We start from the raw sequence: 14,557 nt of genomic DNA, 5'->3' as shown, positions 1-14,557 counted from the left end.
TTTAGGTTTTTATTACCTTTTCTTTTGATTTATCTGCATTCACATGCAGAGTATACTTCGATCGTAGACACCGTCTCTCAACTCAAGTTGCTAATCAGACAACAAACAATGTAAACAATACCAATACCAATTGTAAACAATACCAGCACACAGAAAGGGAAGTCTTGGTCCTGATATTGATCAGGTACACCAGAACACCGGAAATATTAGCCCTTGCCCCTAGAGGTTGAATTGTCGCCAGATCGATGGCCAATGGGTTCCAAGATTGGGAGCTATTGCAATTCATCCTGAGTGGAACGAGAACTTCTGTACCAAACATAATGACAATCCTTCCTATAGTTCTCAGCTATACACTGAAAAACACCTCATGGTGGAGCGACACTAAAAGTCAGTAGATCACTCATTTCATTAGGCTGCATCCTCTAGGAACCATGGATGTCTGTGCAAAAAAGAAAGCAATTCACCCATTAGTTATTGATATATTTCAGTGTGAACCCAACTGGTGGACATGCATAAGATGCATGACCACCATACAAAGTATCCATGCCTCAGTCATGATAAACCTACATAAATAGCACTCTTCATGGCTAGAGAACTGAGTTCAATGTGTATAATTAAGAGTGTCCCTTTTAATGAGTGCCTCTAAGACCATGCAGCAATGGATGGTGCCAAATAGTTGGGTTATGCATTATATTCTCTTTATTTCTCATTGTGGGGATGTGGTGATTGGAGTGTGCCAGAGGGCAGTAAAAGGGGCTAAAATGAAATTGGCGTTTAGGGTTCCCTGCACTTTGTCTGCCAGGCTGTAGGTAGCTGAGGCACTGTGCATGGTTGGCAGTGTGTGAATATCATAACATACAATATTGACTGGATGATTAGTAGTTTTTCATACCTGCAAATCTGCTCACAAAAAAAAAACATTTTATATCAAGGCTACTCAAAAAATGGTTAGAAGTTAAAATCTTTGTTGAATACTTAAGGAAATGTGAAAACTTCACATTTAAAAAGTATAACTACTGCTACTGCCATTTGTAGAGCTTAACACAGACTGTCTATTGTACCCCAGCATGTAGAAGAAAGGGTACATATATGTACCGTTTCCCACTTGGGTACATATTTGTACCTTTTTGGCCCTCAAAAAAGCAAGAAGCACTAGGGTGATTCACCTTAGGTGGTCACCTGGGAGGCCTATTGTCTTCCTATTGTGGTTTGATTCACTGGAGCACAGAGACGCTTTTTGTATGCATCACTTAATTTCCCCACTTATGGTTTCGTTAAGACATGATATGATATAGATTTGAATCTGATTTCTGTTTGTTTTTCTCTCTTGAGGTTATCAACCTGCTGACAACCCAAAAAGTGACAATAGTCAAATCAAATAAAAGGATTAAATTGAACGAGTTCAGGCAGATGAACCCCCCAATAACTCGACACCAATACATTGCTCAGGAAAACAATAAGATAATACAGGATGGAAATGCATAGTGAATTTATAGGCCATGGAAAGGTTCCCAGTTTGCTTTAATTTGAAAGGGCATTGTCCAGACGTGTTGGACCGTTTTCAGTTTCTATCTCCAGTGGACAGTTTTTGGACAGACTATTTACTTTTCCTCCGTATTCTGCTGCCTGCATCCTAGATTAACTGTAGGCGCTACACAGTATATTACAGAGAGATGTTTGTCTGAGGGTGTAATGTGTGTGTTTACATGTGTTTAAACCTCTACTTCTCCCCCTCTGGCTAGTCTTGTATGCAGCAGTGTGGAGTTGTAAGCAGCACCTCCAGAGCTGTTTATCACTGATAGTCACACTGGGCTTGTTTCTTTAATCTCATGTTCCAGGCACAGGACACCTCTGGTAGATCATGCATACTCCAGGCCTATACGCTAGAAACTGTTCGTAGGTGGTGTGCACGGAGTTTGTGTACAATATTAACTAAGTGTGTGTTCCTGTGTGTGTTTTATTTGCAGGTTACTCGTGTTCCAGTGGAGAGCTGTGAGCAGTACAGCTCCTGTGGAGCCTGTCTGGGATCAGGGGACCCTCACTGTGGCTGGTGTGTGCTACATAATATGTAAGTGCATATATTGTTCAAGATGTTCTGCAGTTAATTATACAGGGTTCGTATGGATGCTTGAAATCCTGGAAAATGCTTGAATTTAAATGTTGTATTTGCAAGGTTTAAAAAGGATTTTGGATAAAGTGCTTGTAAATGCTTGAAATTCTTCCTGTATTTCTCTTGCAATCTGACTATATCCATCTATAGACTATAGATAATCACATGTTCAAAGTAAAAAATAATGAGTAGCCTATCTGAAATGAAGACCGTTCCTCCTAAAAGTGTAATACCATCTCTGTTGGTATGGTTAAATGAAATCTCCCCCTTTTATTATGTAAGTATTCATCTAAAACATGCAATTTACAACAGGTGTCAGATACTGGAAAAGCTTGAACATTTTCCTTGAAAGTCCTTGAAAAATGCTTGGATTTGACCACTGAAAAAGTGTACGAACCCTGATTATAAACGTTACTTTGGACAGAATTGCAATGCATTCTTGTATGTGAGAGAGTTGATTTTAAGATTCTTTTACTGGTTTATAAATCTCTTAATGGTCTTAGTCTAGCCTATTTATCTGATTTACTTTTATCCTATGAACCCTCGAGGACCCTCAGGTCTTCTTGCCTTTTAATGAAACCAAAAGTTAGAACTAAAACCCACGGTGAGATGTCGTTTTCTCACTGTGGTCCATGTTGGTTGAAGACCTGAAGACCTGAGGCCATCAGAGACGCTTCAGATCTTTAAGAGCAAACTTAAGACTTATCTTTTTTTCTTTGGCTTTTACTTGAACCATTTTTAGAGATTTTTCTGCTCATGCATCTTAGTGTTACAACATCTTATCTTTTATTTATTTATTTATTTGCTACTATTTATTCGTCTATTTATATATATGTAAATATATATACATAGTTTTGTTCCAAATGTTCATTGTCCATTCCCTTTTGATAATATGTATATGTAAAGAAAAAGAAAAAAGAAAAACATACAAACTATTTACATCCAGAGGGGTATAGAGGCAAAAAGTTAATTCATAACATGAATAAATAAATATAAATGTCTGTAGCAGTTGGGCATCATTCAGTTGTATTCACGTCACTGAGATACAGTGAGAATTTAATAAAATAAATAAAATAAGAAGTGGACATTTCTTCAGCTTGTTACCTTTACAAAATCCGGTCTTAAAGGTCTGATGAACTGCACCCATCTTTCCCAATGTTTCATAAATATGTGTAACTTTAGGTTGAGAGAAAAAGTTACCTTTTCCATGGTATACATGTCTTTTGTCACATCTATCGAATTATTAATTGTAGGTCCAGTCTGCAACATCCATCTTTTAGTTAGGGCCTTTTTTCCAGCTGCCAGTAATGCACCCATTAAATATTTGTCAATAACACTCAGTTCTGGGGGGATATAACCCAAAAAGTACATGCTTTTGAAATCAAATGGTATATGCATGTTAAAAATATCCTGTATTATTATATCTTTCCAGTAACTTTGTATGTTATTAGTAGTAAGTAAGAATCTTTGGTTCATTTGAGGATTTTAACCGATATGTCAACCTCTTCTATGACAATAATTCATAATTCCTTCAACCATTACTAAATCTGGCAATTTGATTATTATTTACAACTTTTTGAAGATTTTTTTTCCCCAAAGTGAGAAGCAGCTGATTTTTCGGTTTCTGAATGGAAATGTGACAGTTGTACATTGTTGTTCTCTATATTAGATGCTCAAGGAAGGATCACTGTGAGCGAGCAGAGGAGCCTCAGCGTTTCACCACCAGGGTGGAGCAGTGTGTCCGGCTCTCCGTCCAACCCGACACTGTCTCCGTCACCATGTCAGAAGTGCAGGTACAGTGTGTTTATGTAGTTTATGTATATGTTTATCTAGGCTTGATTACTGTAACATCCTGCTCATCGGATTACCCAACAAACACCTCCAGAAATTTCAATTCATTCAGAATTGTGCTGCCCGAACTCTGATGAAAGTATTATTATTATTATTATTATTATTATTATTATTATTATTATTATTAATAGTATTATTATGTGTTCAGATGGGCAGTAGAAGTCTTGCTTATTGCATCTTCTATGAAAGTATGTTGATTTTAGATATATGTTGTCCCTGACCTTTCTGCTTTTCCTTTCTGCTCCTAGTTGTCACTTCAAACGCAGAATGTGCCCAGTCTGTCCGCTGGAGTCAACTGCTCCTTTGAGGACTATGTAGAGACAGAAGGACGCATTTATGGTGGACGGATCTTCTGCCTGTCTCCCTCTACAAAAGACGTGTCCCCCATCACACGAGACCAAGGTAATGTTGACATCTTTCCAGAGGTGAATCTTGGGTCCATTTGTGGACTTGAACTGATATGTCAACCTCTTCTATGACAATCATTCATAATTCCTTCAACCACTACTAAATCTGGTAATTTGATTATAATTGTATTCATAATTATTAATCAGTGTTCCATATAGATAGTTTAGTGACTTTATGAGACTCATTTAGGTGAATTGGCTATATTTTTGTCTGTTTTACAGATGGTGCCCCCAGCGAGTGATTACTGGGAATAAATAAAAAATTATTATTTTTAATTCTGATAGCCATCTAAACACACTATTGAACCACAGTATCCACAAGTGTTGGTCAGGTTCAACCTTACATATTTGATATCCTTATGCCTGTTAAAACGATCAAATCAAATGATTGATACATGTTTTAATTGGCTTTGTTGAGTACAATAATCCCGCCCCCAGCTCCTGACATAAGTGGTTCGTGGTTCAAGATCAGCAAAAAGTTGGTGCCGCTCTGGAACCAGTTGTCCTGGCTGTCCAGCCGGTTCTTTGGCAGTCAAAAAGCGAGGAACTGGTTCAAGATTAGGCACCGGATCCTCTCCTAAATTAAAAGAGTTCTTCTTTTGCCCTTTCACCAAGTTTCACGAAAACCAGGCCAGTAGAATTGCTATAATCTTGCTGACAATCATAGAAATAAATGCATATTTACAATTATGTATTTATTAAATATGGAACACCTTGGAGCTTCATATGCTGCATTGAATTATTCCTGCTAACACAGTCGTCAGCTCTGTTTGGTTCACCGGCTGTCGAGAAGTTGCACTTTCCTACGAATGATTATAAAATGTGCACTGACATTTAGACATTTAACAAACTTTTGTTTTGGAGAAGAGATGACTATTTCATTCCGGGCTTCTCGGTTGAGCAGTTTTGTTTGATGCTGCACAAATATAAATTGTTTGCTTCATTCAGCCTGTTTATTCAACTGTGTGAAACACGAGTCACTCTGCTCTTTAACTGCACCCATTTCTTTGTGATTATCAAAAAATAAGAAAGTGCTGATTCACAAACTTACTGCACAAATCCCATAAATGTATATGGACAGATGAACCATTTCCTCCACCGAGTCACTTCTGTATGAAACTCTATTGATTCAGCTCCAGGCTCTGCTTACATTTCAGCAGTGGCTCCAAAATGTCAGCTATAAAGGAATTGACAAGTAGCACCTTAAATGAGGCTGTTAACATTTGAGAATACATTTCCTGGGCTTGGGTATGATCCTGGGTTCATGAAACATTTTCCATATACTTACTGTGTATAAAGATATCAGTTGTACACTATGGAAACATTGGAAGACTGTTGAAAAAAGCTGAAAATGTTGTGTTTTGTCTCTCTATTTAGGTGACCAACGTGTTATAAAGTTGTATCTGAAGTCGAAGGAGACCGGGAAGAAGTTTGCCAGTGTTGACTTTGTCTTCTACAACTGCAGCGTCCACCAATCGTAAGTTTTTTCAAATTCTTTAAACTAGAGTTTGTTGCTAATAAGGTTGCACATCCCTCCATGGTAAACGATTCGATTCGCATCTAGATACACAGGTTACGATACGATTCAAAAACAATATACTTTTATTACAAACCGTTTCGAATCGATACAGTGTAAGAACGATACGATTTGATTTGATTCTACGGTAAATATTTGTTGTAGATATGACTCTAGAACAGATCCATGACTCTAGAACCGATCCATGACTCTAGAACCGATCCATGACTCTACAACCGGTCCATGACTCTAGAACCGATCCACGACACTACAACCCATCCATGACTCTACAACCGATCCATGACTCTACAACCGATCCATGACTCTACAACCAATCCATGACTCTAGAACCGATCCATGACTCTAGAACTGATCCATGACTCTAGAACTGATCCATGACTCTATAATCGATCCATGACTCTACAACCAATCCATGACTCTAGAACTGATCCATGACTCTAGAACTGATCCATGACTCAGCAACCGATCCATGACTCTAGAACCGATCCATGACTCTACAACCGATCCATGACTCTAGAACCGATCCATGACTCTACAACTGATTCATGAGTCTACAACCGATCCATGACTCCATGACTCTAGAACTGATTCATGACTCTAGAGCCGATCCATGACTCTAGAACCAATTCATGACTCTAGAACCGATTCATGACTCTAGAAATCCATGAGTCTACAACCGATCCACGACTCTACAACCGATCCATGACTCTAGAACCGATCCATGACTCTACAACTGATCCATGACTCTAGAACTGATCCATGACTCTACAACTAATTAATCTAGGAATTCATGGCTGATTTGTATCGATTGAGGAGGCTGCCGTATCTCTCTCTTGTTAAACTGAATATCCGGTTGCATCGGTTTATCGTTCACAACCCTATTTGCTAAATATAAGTGATTTTTGAATTGGACGAGTCAGAAAAAGTCTCTTTTATATTCGCCTAAAGCAAGATGCAGCACTGATCAATAGCAGGGTGTCTGTGGTTCTTTCCCAAAAGCAATAGTGCTAAAATATTGGCCTGCAAATAACTCCTGTAATGGAGAATGGAGAGGACAGCATGCAACCTTTGCTAATTCATTATTCAATGTATTCAAGCTTTTTACAAATCAATTAGTTAATTAAATCCCAAGCAATAAAGGGACTGCTGGTGAGTGAAATAATAAATCGATTCCTAACCATGCAAGACCAAGGAGGGCAGCCAAGCTTGGGAGGCTAAAACACGTCAGTCGTGTTTCTGGGAAATGAATTATCCCTAATTTAAGTATAGGAATACTGATTGGCTTTTCAGCACTGGTTTGGCAGCAGCTTTTGCATGACTTTTTTTTTTGGTTTATATCCATGGCTGGGATTGTTATTTAGGAAGGAAAAGCAGGGAAGCAGAGAGAGAGACACATTTTTATACATATATTTTAATTTTGTGAAGGCATTAATCATTAATCCTCGTGTTGTTTTAAATCTACAATGTTAATGTCAGTTGATACAATATAATTAGGGCTGTTAGAGTTGAACAATTAATTGTTTTCTATCAAAACTGAAATGTGCAGTAAGACTGCAGTTTTCAGATTGCAGCAGCAAAGATTTGTATCATGAGATGTGAAATGTTAAAGAGGTGTAGAGATAAACGCTGCTCAGTTCCTGACTGCTGTTGCTAATTAACGTTAATTAGGTAAGGTGGCCAAACTATGAAGTGAAACTGCTGTTTTCTGTAGATGTTCTTTTTTTTATTTTTTAGAAAACATACTGTATTTTTTGTCTGTTAAGAGTCAGAGAGGGAACTGTTACAACAAGATCTCTAAGAGATCCAAGAGACTGAATACACCATTTTCCTTTAATAACAATAATAATGATAATAATAATAATACATTTAATTTATACAGCGCTTTTCTAGACACTCAAAGATGCTTAACCCTTTATAGAGCACTCCTGGAAATTGAAAATGTCAACCCCGAAGTGTTATTGGAGGATATTACAAGACTTTTTGCAAAATGTTTCATTTTTACATTGCAAATCGAGGTCAATTGAGTCATTATTATTATATTTATTATAGTCTCTTTCCCACAGCAACCCTAAATAGACAATAACACATCATCTGCATCAATCACCACTTTATCTTTTACCTTTAAACTATTTATTATCTTTTTAGACTACTTATTACATATGCGTAATGTCTGAATGTCTTTTTTAAAGCACCTTATATATGAGAAGCACACGTACATTTAGTTGTATACTTTTTTAATACAATGACAATAAAGGAAAGCTTGAATCTTACCAAATATGGTTCTTTGCCTGATAAAGGGTTAACAGAAGAGTTAGGAAGAATTAGCCATCAACCCATCAAAAGAAATAACTAATAGTTTTTAGTACACTGAAGATAATTTCATTTTTGTACAAACAGTCACATTGTACATAAAAACTGGCATGTAAATGGTTCAGATTCTAAAAATGATAATACAATTTTTAGTTATCATCCAGACTGAAGTTGAAGATTTAACTTTATTGGTATATAATTGTTTGGTTGCTTTTAGTGAACATCGCAGAAAGGTTAAAAGAAAAAAAATAAGAAGATAAAGACCTTGTTTTTAATACAGGCTTGGATTTTGAAGCATAATTGTACACTCTTATTAGTAGATTTCCTTTTAAATGCCACTAAAGATTTTCAGTTGAACTTACACAAAGAAGAGAGAGGAGCAGAGATGGGCCTGATAATGAATGAAGAAAGTGTTCTTAATTGACCTGCCTTGTTAAATAAAGGTTAAATGAAAATAAATAAAATGTCGTTCTCTAAATGACTCTTGGCTGCAGCTCTGTGCTCCTCCACCTGGCACCGACTCTCTCCTCTCACTGACTATCTGCTCTTTGTGTCGATACACCTGAAATGAAAATGCATCTGTAGCAAAGTGAGAGTGGATTCCTCTTCCTGCTGCCAAGTGTTAATTGATGACAGCGTTACTTCCTCCCCTAATGTTTACATCATTTAAAACACACTCAAATGAAAAATAAAATCAATTTGGGGTTTCGTCTTATTCCGTCCTCCCTTTCTTTCATTTTTATGGATGAGAGGAACTTATAAAAGAAAAGAACATAAGGAATACCAAAACAGAAAAAAAAACAAATAGTACAAGTGCCAACTATTCTCTAAGGCAGTAGTTTTCAACCTTTTTGAGTCTCGACCCCCAATCTAACATCATGTTGTCTCACTGAACAGAATCTCACAGTTCAGATCAGACAGACTCAGTTGATACGACAAATTTTGAACAAATAATGAAGCAGACAACAACTAAAACATCTCTCTGTCTGTGCATTTATATATGTTTTTTATATGTTATTGTTACTTTTAATCTAAGTGCTTTGCTATCAGTTTAAAGGTCCATTCTGACCTCCTGAGTGTGTAACAGTCAGCTTCAAGCAAGAGACTCCTTGGAAAGTAACAACTTGATCCTTTGGGATTTGTCAGAAAAGACACAAGATCACCCAAAAAATAATTAAATTGACCACAAAATGATCAAAAAAAGACACAAAATGACCAAAAAATTACATAAAATGAAGCAAAAAAGGACTCAAATTGACCAAAAAATGACCACTAAAAGACACAAATTGACCAAAAAAGACACAAAATGACCAAAAAAGACACAAAATTACCAAAAAAAGACACAAATTGACCACAAAATTACCCCAAAAAAGACACAAAATTACCAAAAAAGACACAAAATGACTAAAAAAAGACACAAATTGACCAAAAAAGACACAAATGACTAAAAAAAGACACAAAATTACCAAAAAAATACACAAATTGACCACAAAATGACCCCAAAAAAGACACAAGATGACCAAAAAAGACACAAAATGACAAAAAAAGACACAAATTGACCAAAAAAGACACAAAATGACCAAAAAAGACACAAAATGACAAAAAAAAGACACAAAATGACTAAAAAAAGACACAAAAGTACCTAAAAGACACAAAATTACCAAAAAAAGACACAAATTGACCACAAAACGACCCCAAAAAAAGACACAAAATGACCCCAAAAAAGACACAAGATGACCAAAAAAGACACAAAATGACAAAAAAAGACACAAATTGACCAAAAAAGACACAAAATGACCAAAAAAGACACAAAATGACCAAAAAAGACACAAATTTACCAAAAAAAAGGCATTAAATCACTAAAAAAGACTAAAACACATGTGCACTTTAACACAGTGGAGACAGAGTTGACTTCCAAAATGATTTGGAGACCCCCAGAAATCATCAACCTCAAGGTTGAGAATAGCTGCTCTTCTGACTTTCAGCAGCTCGTCTTCATGTCTAAATGCACTGAGCTGCTGCCATTAGATATTTAGTTGCTGGGAACTGAAAAGAGTTTTTAAAAAGAGCTCCAAATTATGACCATAACCTCTAATAATTCCTGAATCAACTGCATGACAAACAACCAGTAATGAGGGTGTAAAGTGCACTTGTCCTGCTTTCATTTCCTTCCCTGCCTCCATCCTTTCCTCTAGCCCTTTAGCCCTTTTCTCTTTTTTCCTCTCCTGCCTTCCCACTCCTCTCTTGTCTACCTATTACTTTCTCTTCTCCGTCCCTGTCTTTACCTCCCCTGGCCCGACCCCAAATTGACCACAAAAGATACAAAATGACCAAAAAGAGACACTAAATGGCCCAAAAAAGAAACAAAATGACCAAAAAAAGGCACAAAATTACTAAAAAAAGACACAAATTGATCACAAAATAACAAGAAAAGACACAAATTGACCATAAAATGACCAAAAAAGACACAAAATGACCCAAAAAGATTCAAAATGACCCAAAAGGACACAAAATTACCAAAAAAGACACAAAATGACCAAAAAGGACACAAAATTACCAACAAAGACATAAAATGACCAAAAAAGACATAAAATGACTAAAAAAAGACACAAAATGACCAAAAAAAGGCATTAAATTACCAAAAAGACTAAAACCCCTTCCCCTTTCTGATGCTCTCTGTGACTTTCAGCAGCTCGTCTTCATGTCTAAATGCACTGAGCTGCTGCCATTAGATATTCAGTCCCTGGGAACTGAAAAGAGTTTTTAAAAAGAACTCCAAATTATGACCATAACCTCTAATAATTCCTGAATCAACTGCATGACAAACAACCAGTAATGAGGGTGTAAAGTGCACTTGTCCTGCTTTCATTTCCTTCCCTGCCTCCATCCTTTCCTCTAGCCCTTTAGCCCTTTTCTCTTTTTTCCTCTCCTGCCTTCCCACTTCTCTCTTGTCTACCTATTACTTTCTCTTCTCCGTCCCTGTCTTTACCTCCCCCGGCCCCGACCCCTCTTACCCCACCACCACCACCACCACCACCACCACCACCCATTTACTGCCTGTGCTCTGCTCTTGGCCCTGAATATATCTGCATAGTAATAGGCCGTTAATTAGCCCTAGCCGGGTGGCTGTGTGGAGACGGTTATAATGGAGTGGGCTTGGAGAGAGAGCTCACCTGGGCCACTTCTCAGGCCTCCAGGCCTCCTTCAATGGCTCCCATTCATTTCATCAGTGTGTGAGTGTGAACATGTGTGTGTGTGTTAACTCTACACAGTCTGAATCTTTCCATCCTGCCTGTATTCACCACTTAAAACATGTTTAAATGCCATGTTGGTATATTTTTTTCACCTATATGACCTGATAATAATAATAGATTTTTTATTCTGACTTACTGGATCAACATTTAGAACCAAAAAGAAACAAAGAAAAAACAACATAAATGTGATCTTGTGATGAACTCTGCTTTTCATTCTTTAGCCGAACAATTTGGGTCATTTTGTGTATTTTTTTGTCTTTTTTGTCATTTTGTGTCTTTTTTTTGTCATTTTGTGCCTTTTTTGTCATTTTGCATCTTTGTAAGTCATTTTGTGTCTATTTTTGTGTCTTTCTTTCATTTTGTGTCTTTCTTTAGTCATTTTCTGTCATTTTTAGTTACTTTGTGTCTTTTTTTGTGTCTTTTTTGGTCATTTTGTGTCTTTTTTAGTCTTTTTGGGGGTCATTTTCTGTCTTCTTTAGTAATTAAGCTTTTTTTTGTAATTTTGTGTCTTTTTGTGTCTTTTTTTAGCCATTTTGTGTATATTTTTTAGTCATTTTAAGTCTTTTTTTGGTCATTTTGTGTCTATTTTTGTCATTTTGTGTCTTTTTTTGTCAATTTGTGTCTTTTTTAGTCCTTTAGTCCAACATAAAATGTGACTTTCTAAACACTATAATGCTCAATAAAGAATTCTAAATGTGTCAAATGTGACCAAAGGTGTCAAATCTACCATATAAGAGGGTTCCATCCAGTTCTATCATTTGATACTAAATCTATTTGAGCTTGTCTCCAGTTTTACTTGGTATATCATCATCAAACTGAAACTGGCCTCATGGAGTTTACAGCCAGAACTTTAGAGGTAAATGTACAGTAGGGCTCCACGCTGCTTTGTTTTCTAGTCTGATGGAGGCAACAAGTCTGGATTATTTGGAGCTTTTCACTCCACAGGGTTAAAAAGCGTGCAGGATGTGTGGAAGCAGCTGCACCACCGTGTATATTTCTGCATATTTCTGTGCGCTGCAGCCTGATTAAACCCACCTCGCCCTCCTCTCTCTGCTGCATAAACAGCCATGCTGCTTTAAGCCTTTGAAGCTGTCTCCGCCGGCCCCCACACGGCTCTGCAGGACTGTAAAACTACAGTGCAGTTATCGCTGCAGCAGCTGTAACATAAACCCACATATTATACACCACTCCCCCTCCGCTGTCACCTCTCCCCTCTGGTTCCTCCACACCGCCCCGTAGGACGCCGGGCGCCGGAGACGCCGGCAGATAATGGAGTTCTCCTCGTGGGCGGGTAGAAGTGTAGAGCAGAGGTACGGAGAGATGCACGAGCAGAGTTTATTCTTTATTGTTTTATTTGGATCCCCTTTAACCCTTTGATGCACAACATGGTCTAAAGTGACCCAGTGACAGAGTTTTTATGTTCTATATCTTTGTAATTAATTATTTTCATCATTCAGTATTCCAGGTTTTCCTCAATTACATGACACAAAATTACCAACAAAAGACACAAAATGACCAAAAAAGACACAAAATGACCATAAAAGACACAATATTACCAAAAAAGACACAAAATGACCATAAAAGACACAATATTACCAAAAAAGACACAAAATTACCAAAAAAGACAGAATATTACCAAAAAAGACACAAAATGACCAAAAAAGACACAAAATTACTTAAAAAAGACATAAAATTACCAAAAAAGACACAAAATTACCATAAAAAGACACAATATTACCAAAAAAAGACAAAAAATTACCAAAAAAAGACACAAAATTACCAAAAAAAGACACGGAATGTCCAAAAAAGAAACAAAATGACCAAAAAAGAAACACAAAATGACCAAAAAAAGACATTGGAGTTCTCCTGGTGGGCGGGTAGGAGTGTAGAGCAGAGGTACGGATAGATGCACGAGCAGAGTTTATTCTTTATTGTTTTATTTGGATCCCCTTTAACCCTTTGATGCACAACATGGTCTAAAGTGACCCGACAGAGTTTTTATGTTCTATATCTTTGCAATAAATGATTTTCATCATTCAGTATTCCAGGTTTTCCTCAATTAGTTTGTTTTTGATCATCATACATCCTCATTTTTATGTTTTCTTTATTCATTTTTGAAATAAATCCCTTTTGTGTCATTACCCTTCTAATGCACAGCAGGGTTCAAACATAAAAAAGGAAACAAAATGATTTAAAAAAGACAGAAAATGACAGAAAAAGACACAAAATGACTAAAAAAAAGACACAAAATTACCAAAAAAGACACAGAATGACAAAAAAAGACACAAAATGACCATAAAGACACAAAATTACCAAAAAAGAAACAAATTTCCAAAAAAGACACAAAATTACCAAAAGACACAAAATTACCAAAAAAAAGACAAAATTTCCAAAAAAGACACAAAATTACCAAAAAAAGACACAAAATTACCAAAAAATACACACAATGATCAAAAAAAGACACAAAATGACAAAAAAAGACACAAAATTACCAAAAAAAGACACAAAATTACCAAAAAAGACACAAAATTACTTTAAAAAAGACACAACATTACCAAAAAAAGACACTAAATAACCAAAAAAGACACAAAATTACCAAAAAAGAAACAAAATTTCCAAAAAAGACAAAATTACCAAAAAAGACACAAAATTACCACAAAAAAGACACAAAATTACCAAAAAAGACACAAAATTACCCAAAAAAGACCCAAAATTACCAAAAAAGACACAAAATTACCAAAAAAGACAAAATTACCAAAAAAGACACAAAATTACAAAAAAGACACAAAATTACCACAAAAAAGACACAAAATTACCAAAAAAGACACAAAATTACCCAAAAAGACCCAAAATTACCAAAAAAGACACAAAATTACCAAAAAAGACAAAATTACCAAAAAAGACACAAAATTACAAAAAAGACACAAAATTACCACAAAAAAAGACACAAAATTACCAAAAAAGACACAAAATTACTTTAAAAAAGACACAACATTACCAAAAACAGACACTAAATAACCAAAAAAGACACAAAATTACCAAAAAAGAAACAAAATTTCCAAAAAAGACAAAATTACCAAAAAAGACA

General features: G+C 36.2%; 1 protein-coding gene across 2 annotated transcripts in view; it reads left to right on the top strand.

Moving 5' to 3' along the window:
• The window catches only part of LOC131971589 (plexin-A1-like), a 409,823-nt gene that overhangs the window by 208,628 nt on the left and 186,638 nt on the right, over positions 1-14,557 (top strand). For both annotated transcript variants that reach the window (XM_059333098.1, XM_059333099.1), the window contains 4 exons: positions 1,968-2,068; positions 3,780-3,903; positions 4,210-4,363; positions 5,746-5,845. In XM_059333098.1, coding sequence (XP_059189081.1) covers positions 1,968-2,068; positions 3,780-3,903; positions 4,210-4,363; positions 5,746-5,845 — 479 coding nt within the window. The remainder of the gene's footprint in view (positions 1-1,967; positions 2,069-3,779; positions 3,904-4,209; positions 4,364-5,745; positions 5,846-14,557) is intronic.

Source organism: Centropristis striata, chromosome 5 (assembly GCF_030273125.1).
Source record: "Centropristis striata isolate RG_2023a ecotype Rhode Island chromosome 5, C.striata_1.0, whole genome shotgun sequence".
Lineage (NCBI taxonomy): Eukaryota > Metazoa > Chordata > Actinopteri > Perciformes > Serranidae > Centropristis > Centropristis striata.
Note: the sequence above shows the minus strand (reverse complement) of the source record. Positions and strands in the feature narration are given on the sequence as shown.